Genomic DNA, 24,319 nt, shown 5'->3' on the forward strand with positions numbered 1-24,319 from the left:
AAGGACGAAGGACGAGACCTACGGACCTATTGGCGAACATTTGAGGATTTGGTAATTAAGGACGCCGTTTTGTTAAAAAAGTGGACCCCTCCCAAGAAGAAACGAGTAATTCTCCAGCAAATCGTGCCACCTGGACTGAGAGCTCAGATACTCGAAGAAGTCCACGCAGGTGTAACCTCAGCACACTTCGGGAGGCGCAAGACACTGGCTAAAATGAAGGATCGGTTCTTTTGGCCAGGGCTAGTAACTGATGTGGAGGAGTTCTGTCGCACATGCCCTCAGTGCGTTGCTCGGGCTAAACCCAATCCCAAGTTGAAAGCACCTTTACAGAGCATCTCGGCGACCACTCCTATGCAGTTAGTTGCGACGGATATCACCGAACTACCAGTCACACCCAGGGGTTCCCGGTACTGTCTGGTAATAGGTGATCATTTCACGAAATATGTGAACTTGTACGCGATGAAGGACCAAACGGCTAAAACTGTTGCCGACATTATCTTTCGTCAGTATGTGTGCCAGCATGGGATGCCAGAATCCATCCATTCTGATCAAGGGCGACAGTACGAGGCGGACGTTGTTCAGGAGTTGTGCACCATGCTCGGAATTGAGAAGACCAGGACGACTCCATACCATCCGGAAGGGAACGGTATGATTGAGAGGTTTAACGAGACTCTGAAGAACCAGATAGCCAAAGTAACAACGGAGCATGGCAAAGATTGGGATCTCCACTTGGGTCCCGTTCAGTTAGCGTACAACTCCAGTGTACATGAAACCACAGGGCTGACCCCGTTCTTTTTGAACCATGGAAGAGAACCACGCCTTCCAGCGGACGTGGTATACGGCTGTCCCTCACATGACTACTGGAAGTCCGCTGGGGCGTATTCGAGGAGTGTCCTCCAGGAGCTCCAAGAAGCGTTCAATGAGGCTAGACAAACGGCGGTTGTCAGCCAGGACCGTCAGAAAAAGGTCTACGACAAATGGGCACGGCACCACCCATACCAGGTGGGTGATAAGGTGTGGCTCCACACCCCAGTCTCCAAGGATCGACACAAGAAGTTGGCCTTGCCCTGGATTGGGCCATACATAGTAGTAAAGCGGATGCAGGCGTCGAACGGGTTACCTGGAGTAACATACCGGATCCAGAGTGAGGATCCGACGAAAAGACTGCGCATCGTCGTGCATCACAATCGCTTGAAACCGTGCGTACCACCAAGGATTCCAAGACCGTTGGTGAACAAGGACCTCGCCGATCCACCGGAGGAACCTTTGCCCAAGACCGTTGCACCCCTGCCTCGCCGACACTATCTACCTTTGGGGCCTCTGGTCCCGAGAGGGGGAGGTGGCATTGTGATACCTGCTGCGCCTGTACCGCACCCACCAGCACTCCCACAGGCCCAGGTAGACCACGGTCATGTAGGAGCGGAACCTGTGGACGTCGAGGGTTTACCCGACGCTGCCCAGGCTCCCGACGAGCAAGAACTTGCTGGTGCCCAAGAACCTGACGCTGACATGGGGTTACCTGCAGCTCAGCCTCTTGAGGCACCCATAGAAGAAACTGAAACAAACGAAATGGAACTAGGAGTTCCCGATAATGCTCTGCTTCCCCGGGAGATACCAGCTGATGCTGCCGGAGAAGATGACATTGTCGAGGACGAACTGAGCGATGATGAGATATTAGCATTGCTTGACGCTGACCAACAAGAGGAGGACAATGATCCTGAACCGGCAGCGGAGTTTTTTGATGCCCATGATCGACTCCCTCGTGATTTGGAGGATGATGCCGATTTGCAGCGTGACCAGCCGGAGGCTGATCTAATTCTGCCTGGTGAAAGGGAGGATGCAGCGCCGGAACCGACAGTCACTAGAGGCGGACGTTCAACGAAGACGCCGACTTACCTCCAGGATTACGTGAGGAATGTGAATTTACGTTGGACTTATTCATAGGAAGTGCCAGCTGGATGTATACGAACATCTTTTACTTTTTAGTGATTCTGCCTGGAATTAAGTGATTTCTACTTAGCGTTTTAAGAGACTACTTTTGCGCCGCATGTTATGACCTATACTTTGGACGTACTAGTATACGGTCTAATGTCTCTCGTGTTCAGAAAATGACCCATAATGTTACCCATAATGTATCCGAATTCAATGGAAGCGAATTACCCTTCAGAGACTTATAGGACTGATGTGTTTTGCATATCCAAACGTATTTGACTCCAGTAAAATGTGTGGCTATGACTCCCCAGAGACGAATGGACTGAATGGTCGAGCACACGAATTTCCGTAGTTTAGTTACATAGTTAAAGTTTTTTGATTTTATAAAATTCTGGATTAACAGGCGCTACGGGCTTACTTAGCTCGAGCTAGTACTTCGTTATCTCAGGTAACATAGGTTAAATTGTCCACTCCTCCACCTGCTCTGAATTTTGGGAGCTGCCTGCGCCTATTTTTTAGTGTTAGCTATGGTACGGTACCTTAGGTTTCACTGGTATAACCCACCGCCTAGTCTCATAAGCAGGAGGCTTGACTTAGCGGATGATTGGCTCTCCGTGCTTGGCCAGCACGTGGATTTGAGCCTAAGCCCTCCTGCAGATCTGCGGAGAGTAATATGTATTGTAATATTGTCGATGTGGGGCACATCTCCTCAAAGGAGGGACGTATGTGACGGCGACATAATATGGGCGGGCGGGCGCCCCATAGATTGGAGCAAGGTTCGCGGAGTGATACACTGCTTCTTGATGCTGGCGCGAAACTGTCTACAGTACCTGTTAGGTTTGTGTGTAAATAAAGCCCGTTGTCCGATTCGAGACTTCCCCTTATGAATACCCACAGCAGGAGAGCGTGGCGGAATATGCAAATTTCACACTCCCAATTAATTTCCAAGTAGCTTCACAACCAGGACATCTGAGACTGACCCCTCTTACCATTCCACAAGCGTCAGGTCTGATAAAGACAGGAAGGACAATGCGCAGTAGCTCCCAATCAACTTCCAAGAAGCTTCATAACCAGGACATCTGAGACTGGCCCCTCTTACCATTCCACAGGGGTTAGTTCTGATAAGGACGATACACAGTACTTCCCAGGTTGTGCCCAGGTACCTCCCACAAGTACTTACACAACTAAAACAACAGAGGCAGCCGTTATCCTATCTGCCTATTTCAAAGTGTCAGATCTTATGAAGAGAACAAGGACTCAATATGAAGTAGTACCAAGATAAAGCTTAATCTAACCAGATAAGGTTGGCTGTGACTTTGTCCTGAACCAGGGCATTCAGGCTGTGACTTGTCCTGAAGACAACTTTGAGGAAATCAATGCCCGGTGTAACAGCTAGTGTTGTCCCCCATCTCCTGACATCTTACACCAGCATTCAGGTCGAGTCTTTGTCCCGACAAGAACTTGGGCAGATATGGAGGTTAGCGTCCATCACCCATCATCTTTACCCTGCCATTGTGGTTGTGACATTTGCCAGGAATTTAGCGTAGCCAGCCTGGACGGGACAGCCTTGTTAGTGGAGCTGTCCCCAGAAGACACTTCCCCACATATTTCGTCTGCATTCTGGTTGTTACTTTGTCCTGAAGACAAACTGGCTAGTGATCAATATCAAATAGCCAGACACGGTAGGAGAGTGTGCAAGTCTCTCATTGGTCCCACCCTCAGCGGAAATCTCTCTGGGTTTTTACGTTGTCCTGAAGACATACTGGCTTGTAATCAAAATGGCATTGCTAGCCTGGGAAGGATAGCCTGCAAGCTTCTCATTGGATCCGTCCTGAGCGGAATCTCCCATCAGTTTACCACAGCAATGTGGTTGAGACTACGTCCTGAAGACAACTTTGCCTGGATCAGTCAGTTTGACAAGTTGCCTGGGCAGGAGAGACCATAGCCTTTCTCAACAACAGCCCTTGGTGGACATCTCCCCCACAACATTTCGGTTGTGACATGCTGGCCTGTGCAGGAAAGCCATTTCTGTGGACCTGGTCCCAGCAGACATCTCCCCACATCCAACCCAAACATTTTGCTTGTGACTTGTCCTCAAAGGCCATTTCGTGAACCCACCCTCAGCAGACATCACCCAACACCTCACATGTACACAAATGTTGTTGTGACATTGAAGACAAATTTGAAAGGAAGTAATTTGGCAAAGACAGCCTGTTTAGGACTGCTGTTTTTGTGGATCGTGCCTCAGCAGACATCTCCACTTTCAACCCAAGCATTCTGCTTGTGACTCTGCCCTCAAAAGAGGAATTTGCCAGTTATCAATTTGGCATACTTTGCCTGGGCAGGAGAGTGTATATGCCCCTTAGTTGACCCATATCTTATCCCAGCATTCTGGATGTGACTTAATTCGTCCTAAAGACAAATTTGCCTGGGCAGGAGAGACCATGGCCTTTCACAGAGACAACTCCCCACATCCTACACCAGTATTCTGGTTGTGACTTTGTCCTGAAGACAAATTTGCAGAATATCAATATGGCAGTCAGCCTGGCAGGAGAGCTCTCAGCCTCATCAGTGCACACACCCTGAACCATCCTGAGATTCAGGTTTTTGATACTCTTATCTCATAAACAACATGTTTGAAATATCAAGAGGCCGAGTATATTGAAAACTATCGATACCAGGATGACCCTGAAAATGGACATTTTTGTAATTCCTACACTAGCCTTCTGGTTGTGACTTTGTCCTGAAGACAAAATTTGCAAGAAATCAATTTAGCAGAGAAGCCTGGTCAGGTCAGCCCTATCAGTGTAACCACCTTTAGCAGATGCCATCCCAGTATTCTGGTTGGGGAGTATGCAAGAGGCAAGGGAGAGTGTCACTCCTACAATGCAGACACCTGGGCCACAACATAGATGGAGAAAAAGCTTGACGATATTGATATGCCAGTCTCCATTGTGTTGGAAACTGAGATCAGGACAGGTCAACATCCCATCTCGCAGTTGGTGGAGAGGCGCAAACAACATTGGTTTGGACATGCGTGACAACTCAACCACCAGGACCTTTCAAGATACTGTTGGACAGGCAAATGCAAGGATGGAAATTACCAAGGGGACGATGCCAGACACATTGGATGGACGTTTGTCATAAGAGTTGTAGCTCGACCAGAATAATATCGGAACTGCAGGAGACGAGTCACAATCAGCAAGCAAAAAGACCGTCTCGAGACGTCATCACTGCACACAAACATGCAGAAATGGAGTTGTGCCCATCACAAGGCCAACTGGCTGGACTGATCGTAGCCGCAGGACGTCACTAGGACTACTGCAGCCACAGCAAAGTTATATATATTCATGTCACCCTGGCATATGGGACGATTAGTCAAGGCTATTAGAACCAGGGTGAACAGCCAATGCAAATAACTTCTCCTCCAAATCAGTCATAACCATGAGACATGCAAACACTCAAATCTTTCTTAGATTATTTATTTTTTACAGTTTCATTTTTTACACTTAATTTACTGGAGCAACTGGAGGTGCGGGCGTATCTGTTGGCTTCTGACCCTTCTGTTCACTGTATGGCTGCGCCGGTGCCTTTTCCTCCTTTGGTTCCACGATGCTGACATGATCGGGCAGAGGGCGCTTTGGTCCGAGCTTGCCAGTAGGATCCCACGGCAACATAATTTTGACCTTGATGCCAAGGACACCTGGAAAAGATGGGTGAAAACTTCAGATGTCATCCTAGTGAGAGGTCTTACGATAAAAAGCAACTTTAGACAGGGACCGTGTGGGCCAGATTAAGTTACACAAAGTATTATGGTTTCTCTTGTAGGATGCAAAGTTTGTCGTTTCCTTTGAAAATATAAATCTCCACATTCTCACCTTGTCTAAGCAATACGTGTCTGACGGCAGTATCAACATAATCGTTCGTTGGGTCGCCACTGTGAATCATCAGACCATCGACGAACTTCATCGACTTGGCTCTCTGACCACGGAGCTTGCCAGACACGACCACCTCACAGCCCTTGGCGCCGCTCTCCATGATGAATCGGAGAACACCATAACACGCCCTGCAATGAAATATGAATAACTTTCAAAGGCGACACATTTATAGTAGTTTGGGCGACTTTTCAAAGATGTGTTCTTGAACTGAAACATCATTGATTCCAATGTTACAGAAGCGAAACATATATTCAGTTCACCTGGCCTTCCTGATGATAATACTGGCTTTTCTATAGAACTTGTATATTAGATCTTCCAGTCTTCTAGTAAAATCGTGTAATAAAATCTTGAACAAGAATGTGCCTGAATCATGACTGGACCTTCCACTATAACTAACCTACCTTCGGACAGCCAGACCTCCGATAAGTTTGTAACGGAGAGATTCACACTGGGCAATAGCACAAAGACCACGCGTTGCTACCTTCTCTGCATACAACTGAAAGGGAAAAATACACCATCTTATAAATGGGCCAATGGAAGCAGGATTTGGAGCTATATTACTGAACCCCTGGTGAAGTGTAAAATATTAGTTATTTTCATTGTTACCTTGTGAAGGATCTCATGATAAGCCTTTCTGCACTCATTATTAACCATGATAAACTAACCAAAGAAAATCAGCCCAGAAGGACCCTTCTGTCATCAACTGGGATAAAACAAGCAAACACAGTCAGAATACGTCAGCTGGGCATCACAAAATGATTTCTCTTGAGAGAGAAACCAAACTGGACTATTCTATATGCAACTGATGATTCGTATGAAGCACTTGTATTAATGAGGTTTTCATTGCCATACACTATGATTAACGATACGAAAATACCATAAAATTTACCTCAACTGTACTTTCTGGGAAGTTGAACCTCTTCTGAACAACGGAGGTCAATTCCCTGATACGACGACCCTTCTCACCCAGAACATTCTGGGTCTTGGTGGCCAAGATGATGATCTCGGTCCTGGTCGGTGTGACTCGGACCTCGACACCACTGTAGCCATCTTCGGCGAGTTCTCTGGTCAGGAACTCATTCAATTCAGCCTTGAAGACACCGTCTGCGACGAACTGAAAAGAGAAATTGATCACAAATATTGAGAACGTACGCACCATACACCGACACAACACGAGAGCAGAAATATCATTTTCTGCATCGACTGGCACTCACACCCACTTGGCCACTACTCGTCTCAAATGGACCTCGTCTGTGCCCAGCCGTGGCACTGCGACTGTCACTTTTAACAGTGGTAGGCCTACAACACGAAGGCTGAAGCACACTAACTAAATGATCTTCTTTATAGGTACTTGGTTGTCCGTCTGTTGACGTATTAAACCAGATTGCCTTAGCCGTATACATGCCACGATCAACAAATCGGGAGCGACACGGGAGTGCAAAAGGACAGCATTCCAAACCACAGAAAAGCAGGCACAAGCCATGTATGTGCTTTACGTAGAATATGTACAGAGAGGGTAGCATGAAAGGAAACCACAGTAAAAATTTATCGGCCGACATCTCGAATGTGGGAACATCTTAAAGACTTCTACGCCATTACAGTTGTAGCCGATAATCATAATTATTTTCTGGTGTATCTATTTTTGATATATCTATTCTCATATTGATTTTAAAGAAGGTTTTACCTTCCTCTTCTTCGAGATTGGGGCCGCCATGATTGTGGCTTTTGGAAAGAGGAGGAAGTGGGAAAATACGCAGAGAATTGTGGGATTTTCAAGATGTCAGCCCCCATGAGCGAGAAAACCAAAGAGACAAGACCACAATTGATTTTCCAAGCCATTTCCAGTTATTTAAAATGCCTGCCATTAAAGAACGCGTGGAGCTGTGAAACTGAAATTCGGATATGATATACGGGTTAGTCTTGCGAGTAACTGGTGCGATGGAAATTGGTGATTGACCACGGAAATTTTTTTTAAAATTGACAAGTTTGACACAAGTGGACATTTTTACCCATTTCGGCCATTTTCACTCCAAATTTGAACCACCCCCCCTATGGCCAGGTTGTCAAAATTCAAAATTATTTTTTTTACCAAACAATTTATTTATATCTGTAGACTTGCCACAGCAAATATTTTTTCAATACCTCTCCAAATATGTACTTGAGAGTAAAAAACATGCACTCGTCTAATAGATAGGCCTGGACCCTCCAACCTATGAATATTCATTAGTGGTCTTGTCTCCAAAATAAAAACGTTGTTTATTTTGACAATTTTTACCCTCTCAGTTGGCTTGAAATATGTGGAAGGTCAAAGCAGATATTCTCTTCATATCGAAGTTCAATTCAATCATTTCATAAAGCGGTTTCAAAAGCCGTATGTCAATGGAACAGCTATATATCGGGAACGACTTCTTGTGTTTGAGGTTTGTATACATTCATGTACATACATGTACATGTACATGATGTATGTACAGGAGGTTTGTAGACATTCAAGTACATGATGTACAGTGTACTTGTTCATGCACATCACCTCTTTCTCGACTTTGTCAGATGCACTTATCACAGGATCTTGGTGCAACTTCGGAGTCAGTTATATGACAATGGTACAGTCTGAGAAGCATCGCGTGAAAACGAGGTCCATGCTTAATCAAATGTCTTTATCTTGCTCTTAGAAGTTGCAGCGAGAGAAACTTAAGATGCATGGTCATTACCAACCTGTTGGCCACTAAAATCATGCTAGGACAAAGTTTAAGTGGTAGGAAGGTCTTTTGCATTCTGAAAACTTATCTCTGCTATTTCTCATACATTTCAGGAAAATGTGAAGAGACAAGAAAAGCTGAATTCTCTCAGAACCCACAATGCAAGTGCCTTCTATGGTGTGACAAAGTTTTCTGACCTCACACCAGAAGAATTCAGAGGTAATAGCATAAGGATTGACCACAGGCATCATCATTTTGGCAAGAACTTGAATTCCTTAAGCAATTAAAACTCTTTCAGAAGGAAGTGAATGCGAATTCAAAGGGTGGGGTCTGTTTCTTTGTTTTTCAGAGAACAGCCTCCCTTGTTTTAAAGGTACAACTTCCGGACTTCTGGTGTTCTAACTCGGTTCAAACATACCCATTGCAGTAATCAATTGGTGTAGTGGTGGAGTGTAACCTTTTGCGGAAAATATTAATTTTGATTTTAAGTAATATCTTTGCATTGTATATTTACAGCAAAGTTCCTCAAGTACCGGCCAACTAGCTATGCTCCGCCCTTTTCCAAGAGTGGCACACGACTTGAATTCATGAGTTTGAAGGAGGGAGCAGTTCCCAGAAAAGATATCCCACAGAAGTTTGATTGGTGAGTCAGATTCCTTATCCCTGTTTCTTGTCCCTTGAGGTCTCCAGATTAGGGCCAAAGACCTTTGATATCTGTTATTCACTCTATGACTTTATTACACAATATTTATGAGACTTGTTATATAAATTTATATTTACCAGTTTCGTTTCAGGAGAGACTATAAGAATGTGACACCTGTCAAGAACCAAAAGGACTGTGGGGGATGCTGGTGGGTACTGAAGATTTTGGTAATACTGTATGCAGGTACTGTCAGGGTTCTCCACAGGGTTTTCTCAAGGTACGGCGGTACCCTTGATATTCAAGAAGTTTTGCCAGTGGCCAGCGATTCTAGGCAGGGTGGCTGCTTCCAAGGGAGGATGGTAAGCTGCCAAGGTAGGGTGGCCCGTCTTCATAAATGGCATTGTGGAGAACAGTGACTGTAGATTTTGACAATACTGTATGCAAGTTATCCAAGTTATCATTAAAAACAAGAATTGTAAAATACGTCAAATTCAGGCAGAGATGAAGTCCTTCAAAAATGTTCATATAATAATTGCCTTGCAAGTCCTTGAGTTCATTTCAAACTGTTTATTTTTTCAGGGCATTCAGTACAGTTGAGACCATTGAGACAATGCATTCCATCAAATACGGCAAATTGAAAGAATTGTCCGTCCAGCAGATGATCGATTGTGCTGGGAACGGGAACTACGGTTGCAGGGGTGGAGACATCTGCAGCGCTCTTGCCTGGTTGATCCAGGTAAGTAAAGTAAACCACTCTGGCAAAATAAGGTTCATTGGGCCAACAACAGTTACAGAGTTATTGGCCGGGGCAAGTTACACAAAGAATTATCTTTAGAATGATCACTGACTCATGTGCTTCAGGATTAGAAAAGGGCAGTGAGGGTATTTTCTCCTTCTGATTGAAAAGGGCTTGGAGCAGTTCAAGCCAAATCTATATGGGCAGGTCACTTGGTGAATTACGAAAATGAAAGGTTTAGAAATGGGGCAACAAGTTGAAAGTTCTCCGATGCTATTTAGTTTAGAAATACTTTCAGTATTCTTCAATTATTTTCATTTAGAGTAAGACGTCACTGGTCACCGAGGAGAAGTACCCTTTAACAGATGAATCGAATTCTTGCAAGATTTTCCCCAATGGTACTAAGGGAGTGGAGATAAAAAGCTACACTTGTAAAAGGTGAGGAATTTGTATGTATTTCTGTTTAAACAAAGGCGTATAATTCGGCCAGGTACCTGGAGCACTGCTTGGGATAGTCTGTCATGCTGCGACAGGCATCTTACCGCCATGGTAGTCCTGTGGCGAGCTCAGGATCGGAGAAGCTAGGAGACCTCCACGGGCCGGAGCGTCAGTAGATGAGAGCATGGGAAGTGCAAAGAAACCGGAATGCTTAAGTATTATGACTGCTTTTGAGAATACTAAATTCTTACACCAACTCTGATAACCAATCTTGGTTGTTGCTTTGTTGACCTGGCAGAAGTCTTTGCCACCGAGATCTTACAAGAAAGCCGTTTGTGAGAGAGCACTAACTGAAAACTATTTTAATCTGCATCAATTTTTCAATCTGCAGCTATGTGGACCAGGAAACAGAGATGCTGAGCCTAATTGTCAACCACGGCCCGCTTGATGTCAGCGTGGATGCCACCACTTGGAGCGACTACCAGGGAGGAGTCATAATGTACCACTGCCCTGATCATAACAATCATGCTGCCGTAATTGTGGGATATGATTTGACGGGTAAGGACAGATCCCGATGGCTGTTTTAACAGGATTTTTAACAATCGCTAAACTTTGATGCTGTATTGCCATCAGTTTAAAGTGCAGGGAAAGACAAAGGGTTCGACAAAAATTTCTAAACAGCAAACTTTTTGTGGAAAGATAGGATTGATAACCAGCTGGAAGAGTCAGTTGAATAGTCAATAACCAGCTGGAAGAGTCTGTTAACAATCTGGTCGATGATCAGTTTTCACAACTTTTCATTTCGTTGATGGAAGACAAATTGGGGATTGTTGATTTCCTCAAAATGCTTTATCATCCAGGCAGTGACCATCCCCCAATTTCTTTCTGATCTTGCCCAGACTTGTCTCTGTTTCGTGTGATTGTGACGTTCGTCTCCTTTCAGGTGATGTGCCGTACTACATCGTCCGTAATTCTTGGGGTGAAGATTTCGGCGATAAAGGATACATAAAGATAAAGTACACTGGAAATCTCTGCGGTAAGCTGGAAGATTGACAAACTACATGTATCTGTTGATGGTCAGATACTTTTAAGCTTCTGATCATCTTCTTAGCGTTCAGTTTACTTAAAGGGGTATACCACCAAACTGGGCAGTCGTCACCATGTTTTACTCAAAGATTTATTTTTCTTTCGCAGGTATTGCAGAACATGTGGCAACTGTGACCTTGTAGTCGAGTAACATACGACCTTCACCTCCGACTGTGACTTCTCCAAATGACCTTGTCCTTTCCAAATAGTATTGACCTTCCAAAAGGCCTTGACCAGAAAGTTTGTGATATGTCTATTCAAGAAAAGATGAGAACTTATGGAATAATCTTGGTAAAACTGAATTGTCTTGACATTATTTTTACATTTAAAATCAAAATGTGCTAGAATCCAGTTTGTTGGGGTTTTTGGAATTTCCCTATTTGTGGGAAGGCAGAAATACCAATAATTTGGCAATACTACTGACTTTTGTAATTGCCATTTTGTGTTCACCGCCCATATACTTAACAGTGGTAAATAAGCAACAAGATTTTCTGGAACCTTGATGATAGTTATTTTTGTGAATTGCAAAATGTTTGGTGCTACCTTTTGTAATAATTCAATCATGTTAATATTTTTGTAGGGTTAATCTATATACCCAGAGGATTTAGTTATTTAGTTGTTGATAGAGTAATGATTGGCTATGAGCTAAAAGTACTTATGATAGAGCAGTTTAGAATCAAGATTGACTCGATTACTATTTTTTAGCTCCTCAGTCATGTGAAAAAACAGTATAAAATACTAAGATGTTACGATGCACAACTGCTTTTGATAAAACTAATATTTATGTGGTTAAAAATAAACCAGTTTCCTTAAGTGTTCAGGTGTGATTATTTTTGTAAGATTTTTGGATCGAATTATTTATAGATAGATTTCTGTGTCAATTTTGAGATGTAAATTATTTTTGTGAATTTATTGTTTAAAGCTTGTTCATATTTTCATTTCCGTCTATCATTTATTGATCGAACGTTTCTGAATCCAGCAGTATTTGACAGGAAACCCGATAAAGATTAAAATGTTGAATGATAACCTTTATCGTAGTTGATATCAGACTATAAACCCTAAAATTTCAACTTTAAAACCTTAAACTTTAATGTGAATATTGCATTAGTCAATATGGATGGATACTTACAAGCAATGGACTTTAAAAGTTGTGTATGGTTGGCTTTAGTCAAATTTACTTTGACTTAGGTGTAATATGCCGATTTCGATGCTCTTAAGATGACTGTAACTGCATTTCGCTGATATTCTTTCAGTTGAAAAGTATTGACTTTTGACCTTCCGAGCAAAGCCTATCACAACTTTGGAACTTGATTGTGGACACAATATACTTGCTTTGCCAGTAGTTTAATATGTCATCCTTTGTAAAATAATATTTTTCAGAGAATTTCAGGGTATTTTGTTTTCTTTGGAGATGTATTTTTGAAATGTGATTGTGTACATCAGTGTGACTGTGATTGTGATGTAGAAATCAAATTGTATATCATACAGACAACAGAAAAAAACATACCAATTTGCATAGAAAAACTTGTATTTTGTTATGATTTGCTGGGTCATTCGATTCGAGGGACACCAATACAGGTGCATAAGCTCTGAGGAATCTTACAGGCTTCCCAGTAGGAGGTACAGGTGGTCCGAACTCGGGGCTCGTCAGAGGAATACACTTCTGGAGGAATGCTACCACAATAGGATTGTACGACATTGGTAGGCCAAATGCTTTAGGAGGTGGCATGGATCTTAAAATTAGTTCACAGGGTTCCTGTATAGAGGGCCGTTTTTAAATGCCTCGGAGAATGCTGCTCTTTAGATGTATGTTGGTAGCACCCTCTACACAGAAAATGTGAAACTCATGGTCAACAGTCTTGCAGTGCTTCTATGCAGTGCCAACCCAGCATTGTCTCTGAACACGCATCCTGACATAACCAGTGATTTTCAATATACCGGTACTCCACCTTTAAATAGTATACGATGTCGGAGTATCAAAAACCATAAACCTGTATCTCGGGATGGTTAGCAGGCCGGCTGGCTATGCGACCAGACTCCCTTGACAGCCAACAGCCAGTTCATCCCATCTTGGACATTTTGTGTAAAAGCTGACACCATACAACTTTTATAGGAGAGAACTGTGCTGGTGTGAATATATAAATGTTCTCTTGCCACTCAAGCGAAGACAGCCGCGAATTAACGGTAGTAATGGAACTGACCAAAATCGGATTTTTGGATTTGTAAAACACAACCACAACATAAAAAGGTACGTCTGTCGCATGCAAACTCATGATTATTTTTCATGTAAATCGAAACTGGAGTTGCGTCTTATTTTTCATGCTCTAAAGTTCAAACCAAGGTAAATGTTTATTTCAGACTTACGTGATGTGTCCTTATCGAGTATCTGCTGCTGATTCAAATTATTTGAAGTTTCTTGCCAAGAATTCGGTATTTAGGAAGCTTTTAGGAAAGAATTTATCATTGCAGCAAGTCAAGGTCGCAGCGCCATCTAGCGTCGTGATGTTTTTTCGGGTTAAATGTGTCCCCGTGTTGCTATTTGGTCATCAATTAAATGCTGGCTAGCCTCTGTAATTCAGATGACATGTCAAATGACACTGCTATTGTCTTATTCATATTGGGCTTTCCCGTCGCCATCGGTCTATACCACTACCAGAGGTATCGGTGGTACAGTACTCAGTAGTATTAGTAAGTCTGAGTCGAGAGACTGGAGTGGAGAGCCTCCGTCTAGCGCCTCCGCCCCGGTGCCGGTGCCAGGTTGTGGAGCACATGACATTCACTGATCCGGACTGATTTGCTTTTTACTTGGTCACTGGTTTGTTGTGGCCATCTCCTACTTTTTAGCTCACCTCTTAGCAGAGGTGAGCTTATCCCATACCGTGGCGTCCGTCGTCCGTCGTCGTCGTCGTCGTCGTCGTCGTCGTCGTCGTCGTCGTCGTCGTCCGTCGTCCGTTAGCAGGGCACGTTTCGTAACTGTTAGAGCTATTGAGTTGAAACTTGGTACACATGTACCCTTATGTAATGACACTTTGGAGACTAAGTTTCGGTCCGATTCGTTTCATGGTTTGGCCACCAGGGGGCCAAACGTTAAAAGTGAAAATATGCAATATCTCCCTTAATAGTAGTCGGGAAATTTTGAAAAAAATATGGTAGGTACTTCTAGCAAAGGTGCATCATATATCTTCCGGGTTTTTGATTTGACCTCCTTTTCAAGGTCACAGAGGTCAAATGGTGTAAATTGGCCGTTAGGATGTAACGATGGCACGTTTCTAAACTGCAATGACTATTGATACCAAATTTGGTACACATTTACCCCTTAGTCAGGTGATCTCAGGGACCGAAGTTTGGTCCAATATGATTCACCACTTGACCACCAGGGGGCAAAATCCAAAAACCTTAAAAATGCGATTATTCCTTAACTTCTTGCCCGATTGCCACCAATTTGATATCATGGGTACATCAAACCACCATACAGTATATGACACACAGGTTTGTAATTTGACCTTCTTGTCAAGGTCACAGAGGTCAAATGGCGTAAATTCGCCGTCGGGCCGTAACTATGGCACGTTTCTTAACAGCAATGACTATTGATCACAAATTAAGTACACATGTACCCCTTGGTCAGGTGATCTTAGGTACCGAAGTTTGGTGCAATCTGATTTGCCGTTTGGCCTCCAGGGAGGGGGCCAAATCCTAAATTCTTCAAAATGCCATTATTCCTAGCAATGACTTGCCCGATTGGCACCAATTTTATATCATAGGTACATCTAATTCTAACAACCATTCAATGTGTCATCCGGGGTCTTCTTTGATTTGACCTACTTTTCAAGGTCACAGAGGTCGAATGTACTGTAAATTGGCCATTTTGGGGAAATTGTAATTGCTTGGACCTACATCAAACCTAACACTACATGACACAATACCATGCTCTTTATCCATCTTTCCTCCACATGAGGTGAGCACAATGGCCCTGGCCATTTCATTTAATTGTAGAAATGACTGAGGGTGCCACCAAGGAAGAAAGAGAGGCTAAGATAGCAACGCAATCCTTGAAATCTGCTGAAGAATGTTGGACTAGCCAGAACTACGGACGAGCATTTGCGCACTTTCTATTGGTTTTAAAACTGGATCCAGATAAGAAGTCGGAAATCAAGTCCAAGTTCTGCATAGCATTTCAAGAATGGTGCAGGGATCTTGAGTCACAGTCTCGGACAGAGGACCTGTTCCTGTGTTATGAGCAGGCATGTGAGTTGTTCCCTGAGTGTGAGTCTGTCATGAACTCAATGGGAACACAGTTATTCAGGTAAATTGGTTGATGATTGGTTTGAAGCATTCTAAAAATGTATGATAACAGAGTGGATTGTCTCTCCAAGAGGAACATTTAGCTGACTATTGAAAATGAACCCATAAGCTAATATTAGGGAATAATTTGCACTAAATCGCAATTTATCTCGTTGACAGACGCAGAAGCAGGATTCATTTGAACTCTGTATTTTCACTATGCCATGCCAGATCTTTGCAAGTCACACCTTTTTGGCATACTTCTTGAATTTTCAAGATCCCAGCCTCACATTACTGCTACACGGCAACTTGTCATGCTTTATCTTTCTCAAGCAATCTTGTATTTGATATCTTGCCTTGCAGGCTTGGTTATGTAGATGAAGCCGCCTCTTGTTTCCGACGAGCTTTAAGAATCGACCCAGATTTCCTCGGCGCTCGCGAGAACCTTGAAAACGTTTGCAGTCATCTCGTGGAACGCTGGCACTTCCGGATGCTAAATGATATCACGAGGAATGAGAGCTTTAAGAATTCAATCCAGAGAGCTGTTGATCATGGCTGGAGTAGGGTCCTGGACATCGGGGCTGGGACTGGGTTATTGAGGTAAATAGGTTTGGAACTTTTGACTAAGACTGTTTGGCTCTTGGGCTCTTTGGGACTGGGTTATTGAGGTAAATAAGTTTGGAACTTTTGACTAAGAGCGTTGGGTTCTTGGGCAAACCATAGTAGTAAAAGGGACATTGTATACAATTGAAAACATTTCTAAGCTACGTCGTCCTTGTTATGCTCCAAGCCAAACAGTGTTGAGCTTATCAGTCATAATTAAAACACTGTATACCTGCCACTGCCATATGTCTTGCGGTTTCAAGCAAGGCACTTTACTGCAATTTACTCATCCTTATGAGATGTAAATTAAAGTTTCCTTGTACCTATTTCCTATACAAGGGCAACCAAAAGCTATTTTCTTGGCTTCTCTTCCATGCAGTGCCATTTTCTTGTGAAATGGACTGAAACGCCAGATATAATGGCACCAGACAGAACATTCGCAAGAGCGGAAGAAAAATTCATCATCCAACGCCATTTTAGTATTACTCATGATGTGCATCTCTATTTCAGTATGTTCTCTGTCCAGTCTGGTGCCGATGTCACCTATGCCTGTGAGATGTCTAAACCCATGTATGAACTAGCTAAGGATGTGTTAGCAGCCAACGGTATGGGAGAGTCTGTCAACTTGTTCCACAAGAAGTCTACAGACCTGAAAGTTGGACAGGATCTTGACTCGAGGTAAATTTATCAAGAAATTAGAACATAAAGAAGATGACATTTAAAAAAAAACTTCACTCTGTCTGTAAGTAAAAGTTATTTTTGACTTACTTTCTTGGAGTGAAAACCTTTTCACTTCACTCTTTCTGGGAGTGAAAACAGTTTTAATTCACTCTTTCTTGGAGTGAAAATAGTTTCACCTCACTATTTCTGGAGTTAAAACATTTTCACTTCACTCTTACGAGGAGTGAAAGTAGTTTTGCTTCACTCTTTCTCTAAGAGAGAAAATAGTTTAACTTCACTCTTTCTTGGTGTTAAAATATATCTAGCACATTTCTTTTTTCCACCTGACGTTGATAATTCCTCTTTTCCATTCAGAGTTGATCTTGTCGTGACGGAGACAGTGGACGCAGGATTACTTGGTGAGCACATCGTCCCCACAATCCTGCACGCCTGGTCAGAGCTCCTGCAGCCTGCGGGACAAGTGATACCAGCTGGCGCTACCGTTTATGCGTGTGGGATTGAGAGCAAAGCTATCAGGAACCAGAATAGGTACGGTACACTTCCATTTATTGTCTTTTGTTGTTGAAATACCCTCTGTTCGTTCTGTTCGTCAGTCAGTCAGTTTGTCCGTCAGTCTGGCCACTTGTGAACCCAATATCTGTAGAAGTCAGCGACGCATCAAAGCCATCTTTGCTGTGTGGATAAATATAGGCATTAGTAAGCCCCTCCCCAACAGACACACCTCACTACCTAATCATTCTCTAAACTCCCCCATCTTTAGCGGATACATTCTTTACTCAAACACCCTTCAGAGATAAGGGACAGGTCCTGTGCGTAACGCTTGTTATGACAACCTGCTAAAAAGGGCCAGACAGACAAATTTTCAAAGAAGATTGTCTCTAACTGGGTTAGGAGGGGCCGTGGCTCACATGAAGAGCATCCAACTTGGTGATCAGGAGGCCATGGGTTCAAGGCTAATTATTTATGAACCCAGAATTATACACAAGCCTGTCGAAGTCTATAACTGTCAATATATTTTCTTCAGGTTATTATACTCGGGTATCCGCCATCTTGATCTCAGTTCCTTGGCGATCGTCTGTGCGACGGGTCATGATGAAGTGGTGCAGGACCCGTACACGACAGAGAAACTCGCCATGGTCCGATCAGGGTACAAACAGCTTACTGCCGCCCATAAAATCCTCGAGCTTGATTTCAACTCGCCTGAAGTAAGTTGTTCATAGTAGGTGACCATGGTCAATGGTCCTTTCCACGAGAATTTTGCGGCGATGTGAGGTCATTGCAGGTCATTTGCGTCACCCTGCCATGTTCTTGAAGACCAACATGGTGAAAGGTTGACCAGTCAAATGCAAAGAAGAGGAAGAGGTGTGACTGCCGGCACTGGGCTATGCGGCTCCTCTTGGCCAATACAAGCCCTTCTCATGAATATCGTCTTTCATTTGATTTTTCTCCATCCTTCAGGATCTCAAAAATTCTACGTGTGGTGCCTTAAAAGAGTTTAAGTTTCCCGTCATCAGGTCTGGCCGTCTGGACGCCATCGCCATGTGGTTCGACCTCAAGTTGGACACAGATGTTACATTCTCTACAGCGCCAGACTCCCCGACCTGCTGGGAGCAGGCGGTCTTCCCGATATTACATCATCATTTGGCTGCAGCAGGTAAGGTTGTGACGGAAATGACTTGTGCATTTTTAAAGGGATAACTGGGGACCAGGAGGATAATACTTCTGCTTTCCACTATGTGCCACCACGTGTCATGTTCTGCTGATGCTGATCTCCAATTATGACTTCTGCCAGTGTTGGGAGGCAAATATTTGACATGGCTTGTGAATTTCAGGTTGGCCTAACTCTAAAGAATGTGCAGTGCAACTTCCTTCGTAACATCACAGAGTCCTTTCTAAGTCTCCGTCACGTCGATTTCTGTTGAACTTTTCAGGAGTAGGACACCGCGAAAACATGACTGTCAAGCCTGACGACGTCGCAATCATCGTGTCCCAGTGCCTTGAAGACCACATCGAACTACGCTGCTGTCACATTCACCACCACGACCCATCGAACGAGACCAGCATCGACACGGACAGCATCGAGCAGATCACCGAAGCCTTCCTCGCAATGAGTCCGACAAATTACGACAATGAAACGCACAAATCTATGCATTTCTTGGAGCGTTCGGTCATGGGGTGTCTGAATAATTTACGAATGAACACGGCATACTGCATGGCCATGGAGACTTTGAAAGCAAAAAATCACGCCCGTTTACAACTTTTTGATCTGAATTCTGGTTTCTCACCTTTGGGATTACAAGCCTTGAAGTTGGGGTTCTTGCACGTGTTTCTGATGAGTGACGAACACCGAATGCTCCTCAGTGCGATTGCGGAGGGGAATAAGATCTCCATGGATCAAGTGACGTTCACCGGACGGAACTTTGACGAATTGGGGATAAACTGTGATATTATCTTGAGTGAGATCGTAGAGCCGTGTGGTGCGTTAAGGCAGCAGGTTCTGGAGGATGTGGCCTTGGCAAGGTTGGTGTAGTTTGGTAGTGGGTGTCTGAGAATCGGGAGGACAGGGGTTCTAGTCACCTTCTTCTCCTGGTTGAGGCCAACTTAGCACTTGTACCTAACTACTGTACTACTGAATGTGCTTTTTATGACAATCTCAATTGTTGTGAGTTTCTTAAACTTCCGGTAAGATCTTTTTAGTTGATGCCAAAAGCTTTTTAAAAATTTTTACAGAAAATGAAATTTGTTTTTCAACAATGGATAACTGTGTTTTTGACCCAAAAGTTTTAAAGGATTTTTTTGGATTTAACAAAAAATTGCTCCCTAATTCCTCGGAAATTGTGCAAAAATGGCATTTTTTACAGTGTACTACTCTGTTTATTTTCAGGCTCCAGTGTATGGATCGTGAAGGCCACGTGGTCCCGAACCAAGTGACAGCCTATGGTATGGTCATTGAGTCCCAGAGCCTTCTTCAGGATAGTCAAGTCAAGGACGGAGATGCCACAACCCTAGGGCTCGAAGTTGCAAAATTCATGAACGATTTTCAGGTAAATACCTATCAGATTCTTGTGCCATTATAGTTTACATGTTGCTATGGTGTAGCACAGTATTATCAGTTAAAACTGTCCACTCACAGTTATTCTGTTATAGTCTGAGATCCCCAAAATCAGGCTGAACACAGAAGAAGTCATTGGACTCCACTGAAGAATTGTTTTACTTGATTAGCAAACCCCTTCCTGGGAAATTGTATTGGGTCCCAAAATTAGATTTAAGGAAGACGAAACTTTGAAGAAATCTGACTAGTATAGTAGTTTATGCACAGTGGCTCAAAAGAACCTTGATATTTTACCCTTTGACTCTAGGAAAAACGTCTCAAGAGTCATCAGAAAATCTAGAATCACGCTTTCTGTTTCTGGTTTACACTTTTTCACTGAGGGTTTACACATTGCTAGACTTGAGGGTAGACAATGAGAAGACAGTCTTGTATTTATTTGTCGGTTTTTCATTCCAGATGACCACGCACGTCGACATCGACCTTCTTACGTTACCTCACACAAGACTCACCGCGCCTTTCAAGTTACTCACGCTCAACCTGAACGAGAAGTCCACCAGGAACGTACCGTCATTTCTGGAACAGGAGAACTTGCACAAAGTGGAAGTCATCAAAGATGGCCGTGCCACTGCTGTCCTCTACTGGTTTGATTTCACGCTGATTGATAACATCAAGCTTTGCACGCTCGATACGGATTCACATTGGAAACAGGCCGCCGTTATGGTGAAGACGACGAAAGTCTTGAAAACTGGCGATAAGTTGTCTGTGCGGGTGATTCTTAAAAACAGTTGTATCGATATTAAGTTAGAGTGATGGGGTCAGATATGGATGAAATAAAAGTGATGGACTTGGGGGTCAGATATGGTTGAAATGGTTTCCAATGTATACTGCCAAGAAAAGTTATAAACTTTGTTACGAATGATAAGATATTCTTGCAGGCGATACTCAAAGTGAATTTCGCACAATCAATATAGTGGCTATCACTGGCTTTAGTCGGTATCAAAGTAATAATGCATCTTCAAGTCTTACGTGAGTTATTGAATGAGAGCCTATTGTAAGCCCTATTGTCCACATGTTCATCAGGGAGAATCTGGACATTTGATCTGCGCCGCACTTATAAACAGGAATTGAGAATGTGTATTTCCACCGCCCGAGAATATGTAGATAGCAGGCAAAAGTGCTGGTCCTTCGAAATTCCCTTTCAAGAATATATGTACCTGTATTGAGGGAAATGTGGGATTGTGATGGTCATGTCAGCGGGTGAAGTGTCAAATTTCAGTGTGAATGTGACTGAGGAACGTGTGCTGTTGACGTCCCAGATCGTTGTGATTATCTCTGGGAATCATTTGTTAAATTGTTCTAATTATTATTAGTAGTGTGACAGTTTAATTTATATCAAACATCTTATCATCCATTTCGTATTTGGAATTCTCTGTAACTCTGAAAACCACTGTTAGTGTTCACTGCCAAGACCTCACTGGTACAACTGGCAGGGGCGGTTCCCTTTAACATTAAAGTATGAATTTATACTTTTGAATGTAAGTAAATAAAAATAAAAATATTTCAGATATTTCTCTGTTTCATTTTTTATCTCCCCTCAATATCAATTCCTCCCCGAGTGTGTTGACTCTTCCTGCTGGTTATCATAAGCTTCACGTACTACCTAAAGTACTACTTGGGTGAAACCAAGTATAGATCAATCCATACTTGGTGGTACCTGATAGAGGACAACTGCATGGTTTGGTTGTACCTGGTACAGGACAACTGGTCTTTCAAACTGAACTGACCACAATCTCATGAACTGGTGAAATCCCAATATCTACCAGAAAACTTCTCCAGTACTACTCATTGGGTGACCAGTACCTGACACAAGACAACTTGTTGGGTAGGACAGAATACAGAAGAAATGGTCTTGCAAACTGAACTGACCGCAACCATCTCATGAGACTGGTGAAATCCCAATATCTACCGGACAACTTCTCAAGACTCCTTGGGTGACCAGTACCTGATACATCGATCTCGATCTCGATGGCCTAGTGGTTAAGGCGCCCGCCTCGTGAACGGAAGGTCGAAGGTTCGAGGCCCGCTGGTAACCTCTTTCCGATGCGGCCGGTTGGTTAGCCGCCAGCTGGTTAAACATAGGGTACAAACTGCCTTCTCGCCAGGCGCCTGGCATTAGAGATAGGAGTTTGGAAGTGAAGAGTGTCTCATAAGCCAAAAAGCTGGCTGGCCCTTTCATTAGGGGTGACACTATAATAAACAAACTTTACTTTACTTTACATGACAGAACAAATGGTCTTACAACTGAACTGACCACAACCATCTCTTTCGACTGATGAAATCCCCCAACTTCTTGACAACTTCTCCAGCACTACTCATTGGGTGACCAGTACCTGATACAAGACAATTAGGTGGTACCTGGTGTAAGAGAACTGGTCTTTCAAACTCTGGAATGATCAGAATCATCTCCTGGGACCTGTGAAATCCCAGTACTAACTGGACAACTCTAGTTGCTCCCCTCCCCCTTTGCTACTCAACAGTCATTCAATGAGATTGGAAAAAAGTCCTGTGATATCTGAATTTATGTGTTGAAGAACCCTACCCAAGAAAGGGTAGGGATTGGGTAAGTGTCAAAGGCACATGAAGACACCGGCACAAAGATATAATGATGTCAGTCGAGCCTGGAATGCCACTAGCTGACTCGTTCAGCTACCTATGAGAAGTACAGCGACAATGTAGGTCACTTCAGCACTCCAAGCTTGACATAGTCTGCCCGGAAGAGGACCTATATTGTAGGCATTTCTTTAGGGGAGGCACGCCAACTTCCCGGCAGTGAACGTCATTCCTAATCTCCTGAAGGATGGATACGCACAATGACGGTAGATCAGTATGAAGGGGAAGGGGTCCTCACTAAAAAAGTTCTTCGAGTGTGATTTAAAAGGTTTCTGGCCTCTGCGTGCAGGGAAGTTTGGTGTCCATTTTCTTTATGCAGGTCATAATGTCCCTAGCCATTATCAGTAAATGTTCTGTCTTCCATTAACTCAGAAGACTGAGGGTCAGAATAAGACATTCGGAGCATACATCTCGACTCTCATGCGCTTGCATCACCACTATCGGGATTGGGTGAGTGACCTAGCGATCACAAACTCTTGGGGGTCTGATGACAGAACTACAGACGAGGCCAAAGTTGTTAGAGTAAGCCAGAGGGGTGCACTCATACAGAGTGCTTTCTACTAGTACAGCCTCAAGAATAGGCCATGCTGAAAGTTGAGGCAGAGCTTGTGCGGTAGGGAGCTCTGGCAGTTTTATGATCCACCAACTTTGTTTTTGTCTGTTCTAGTCACTCTTGCTCTTCCCTGAAGACAGACTGGTGTTGTCTGAAGGTGTTGGGATGCTGGATTGTGGAGCTGGACTCCAGCTCATCGGCTTCAGACCTGCTCCTCAAGGAGTTCTAGAGAGGAATACTGGCCAAAGGACACCGACCTGACCACAAAGCTCTGGGGCACTGTGGCTTCAGACCTGCTCCCTAATGAAGAATAGAGAGGAATACTGGGCAAAGGACACCACCCTGACCACAAAGCACTGGGGCTCTGTGGTGGAACTCTCGAGGACGGCCGACTTTGTTACCAAAATCAGACTGACTGTTTGTTTATTGACTGTCAGAAATTCCGATAGCAGAATCAGAAGAAGGAAAAAGCTCCAGAAATAAACAAAAAATAAAAATTTGTCTGAATTCATTTTAAAAGGTTTTATTCTACGACCACAGACATCAATTGAACCCAACATGATGGGGATGCTCTGGACAATCAACTAAGAAGCAACTAATTCATTTATCTAATCAAGAACCTAAAAGTACAGGTTCTTCAAGTCTCAATCTAGTAGCAAGAGAACTGAATTAACTAAATAATTAATTGACATAATTACTAAATAATTACTACACGTCTAGAGTAATTTGAGAGAAGTCTAATTGCATTAAAAAAGTCATATTAGAGAGGTTTTAGATGCTGATACAAGAATGAGAACAAGGTGATTGTTTTTCTGGTTAACGTCATCATGTCATGTTGATTGTTTTGGACTATTGTTTCTTGGCAAATCAGACATTGACGACTCATTGCATTTCCGTCAACAGGCAATGCAATATTTATTGCAAAATGTTACCTCCTTCTCGGATCAAAATCTAAACCTCACTATTAACCCACTTTTGACACCAGTTTATAAACAAAATGAATTTATGTT

General features: G+C 43.3%; 3 protein-coding genes across 4 annotated transcripts; 2 read left to right on the forward strand and 1 right to left on the reverse strand.

The window, feature by feature from the left end:
* Positions 1 to 5,398: 5,398 nt before the first annotated feature.
* LOC135493382 (small ribosomal subunit protein uS3B) lies at positions 5,399 to 7,618 on the reverse strand. Its single transcript, XM_064780702.1, has 5 exons — positions 7,555 to 7,618; positions 6,760 to 6,984; positions 6,272 to 6,366; positions 5,811 to 5,998; positions 5,399 to 5,635 (listed from the first exon to the last, which is right to left on the reverse strand). The coding sequence occupies exons 1-5, from the start codon at positions 7,582 to 7,584 to the stop codon at positions 5,442 to 5,444; spliced, it is 732 nt and encodes a 243-aa protein (XP_064636772.1). The 5' UTR covers positions 7,585 to 7,618; the 3' UTR covers positions 5,399 to 5,441.
* A 474-nt stretch (positions 7,619 to 8,092) lies between these two features.
* On the forward strand, positions 8,093 to 12,993 carry LOC135493517 (cathepsin O-like; the record flags this gene model as incomplete). Its single annotated transcript, XM_064780894.1, has 9 exons — positions 8,093 to 8,290; positions 8,680 to 8,785; positions 9,083 to 9,209; positions 9,361 to 9,417; positions 9,789 to 9,945; positions 10,268 to 10,383; positions 10,775 to 10,941; positions 11,327 to 11,419; positions 11,578 to 12,993. Coding segments are annotated over 9 exons (1,056 nt in total), but the record flags the coding sequence as incomplete, so codon positions are not given.
* Positions 12,994 to 13,742: 749 nt separating this feature from the next.
* On the forward strand, positions 13,743 to 21,649 carry LOC135493907 (protein arginine N-methyltransferase 9-like). Of its 2 annotated transcripts, XM_064781556.1 has the most exons (10): positions 13,743 to 13,810; positions 15,463 to 15,772; positions 16,114 to 16,350; positions 16,864 to 17,031; positions 17,389 to 17,562; positions 18,059 to 18,239; positions 18,493 to 18,688; positions 18,966 to 19,554; positions 19,919 to 20,078; positions 20,543 to 21,649. In XM_064781556.1, exons 2-10 carry the CDS (start codon positions 15,465 to 15,467, stop codon positions 20,894 to 20,896), a joined length of 2,367 nt encoding a protein of 788 aa, XP_064637626.1. In that variant the 5' UTR covers positions 13,743 to 13,810; positions 15,463 to 15,464; the 3' UTR covers positions 20,897 to 21,649. The 2 variants fall into 2 exon arrangements, with proteins under 2 accessions (XP_064637626.1, XP_064637627.1); XM_064781557.1 differs by lacking the exons at positions 13,743 to 13,810; positions 15,463 to 15,772; positions 16,114 to 16,350 and adding an exon at positions 16,408 to 16,418.
* Positions 21,650 to 24,319: the final 2,670 nt, after the last annotated feature.

Source organism: Lineus longissimus, chromosome 9 (genome assembly GCF_910592395.1).
Source record: "Lineus longissimus chromosome 9, tnLinLong1.2, whole genome shotgun sequence".
NCBI lineage: Eukaryota > Metazoa > Nemertea > Pilidiophora > Heteronemertea > Lineidae > Lineus > Lineus longissimus.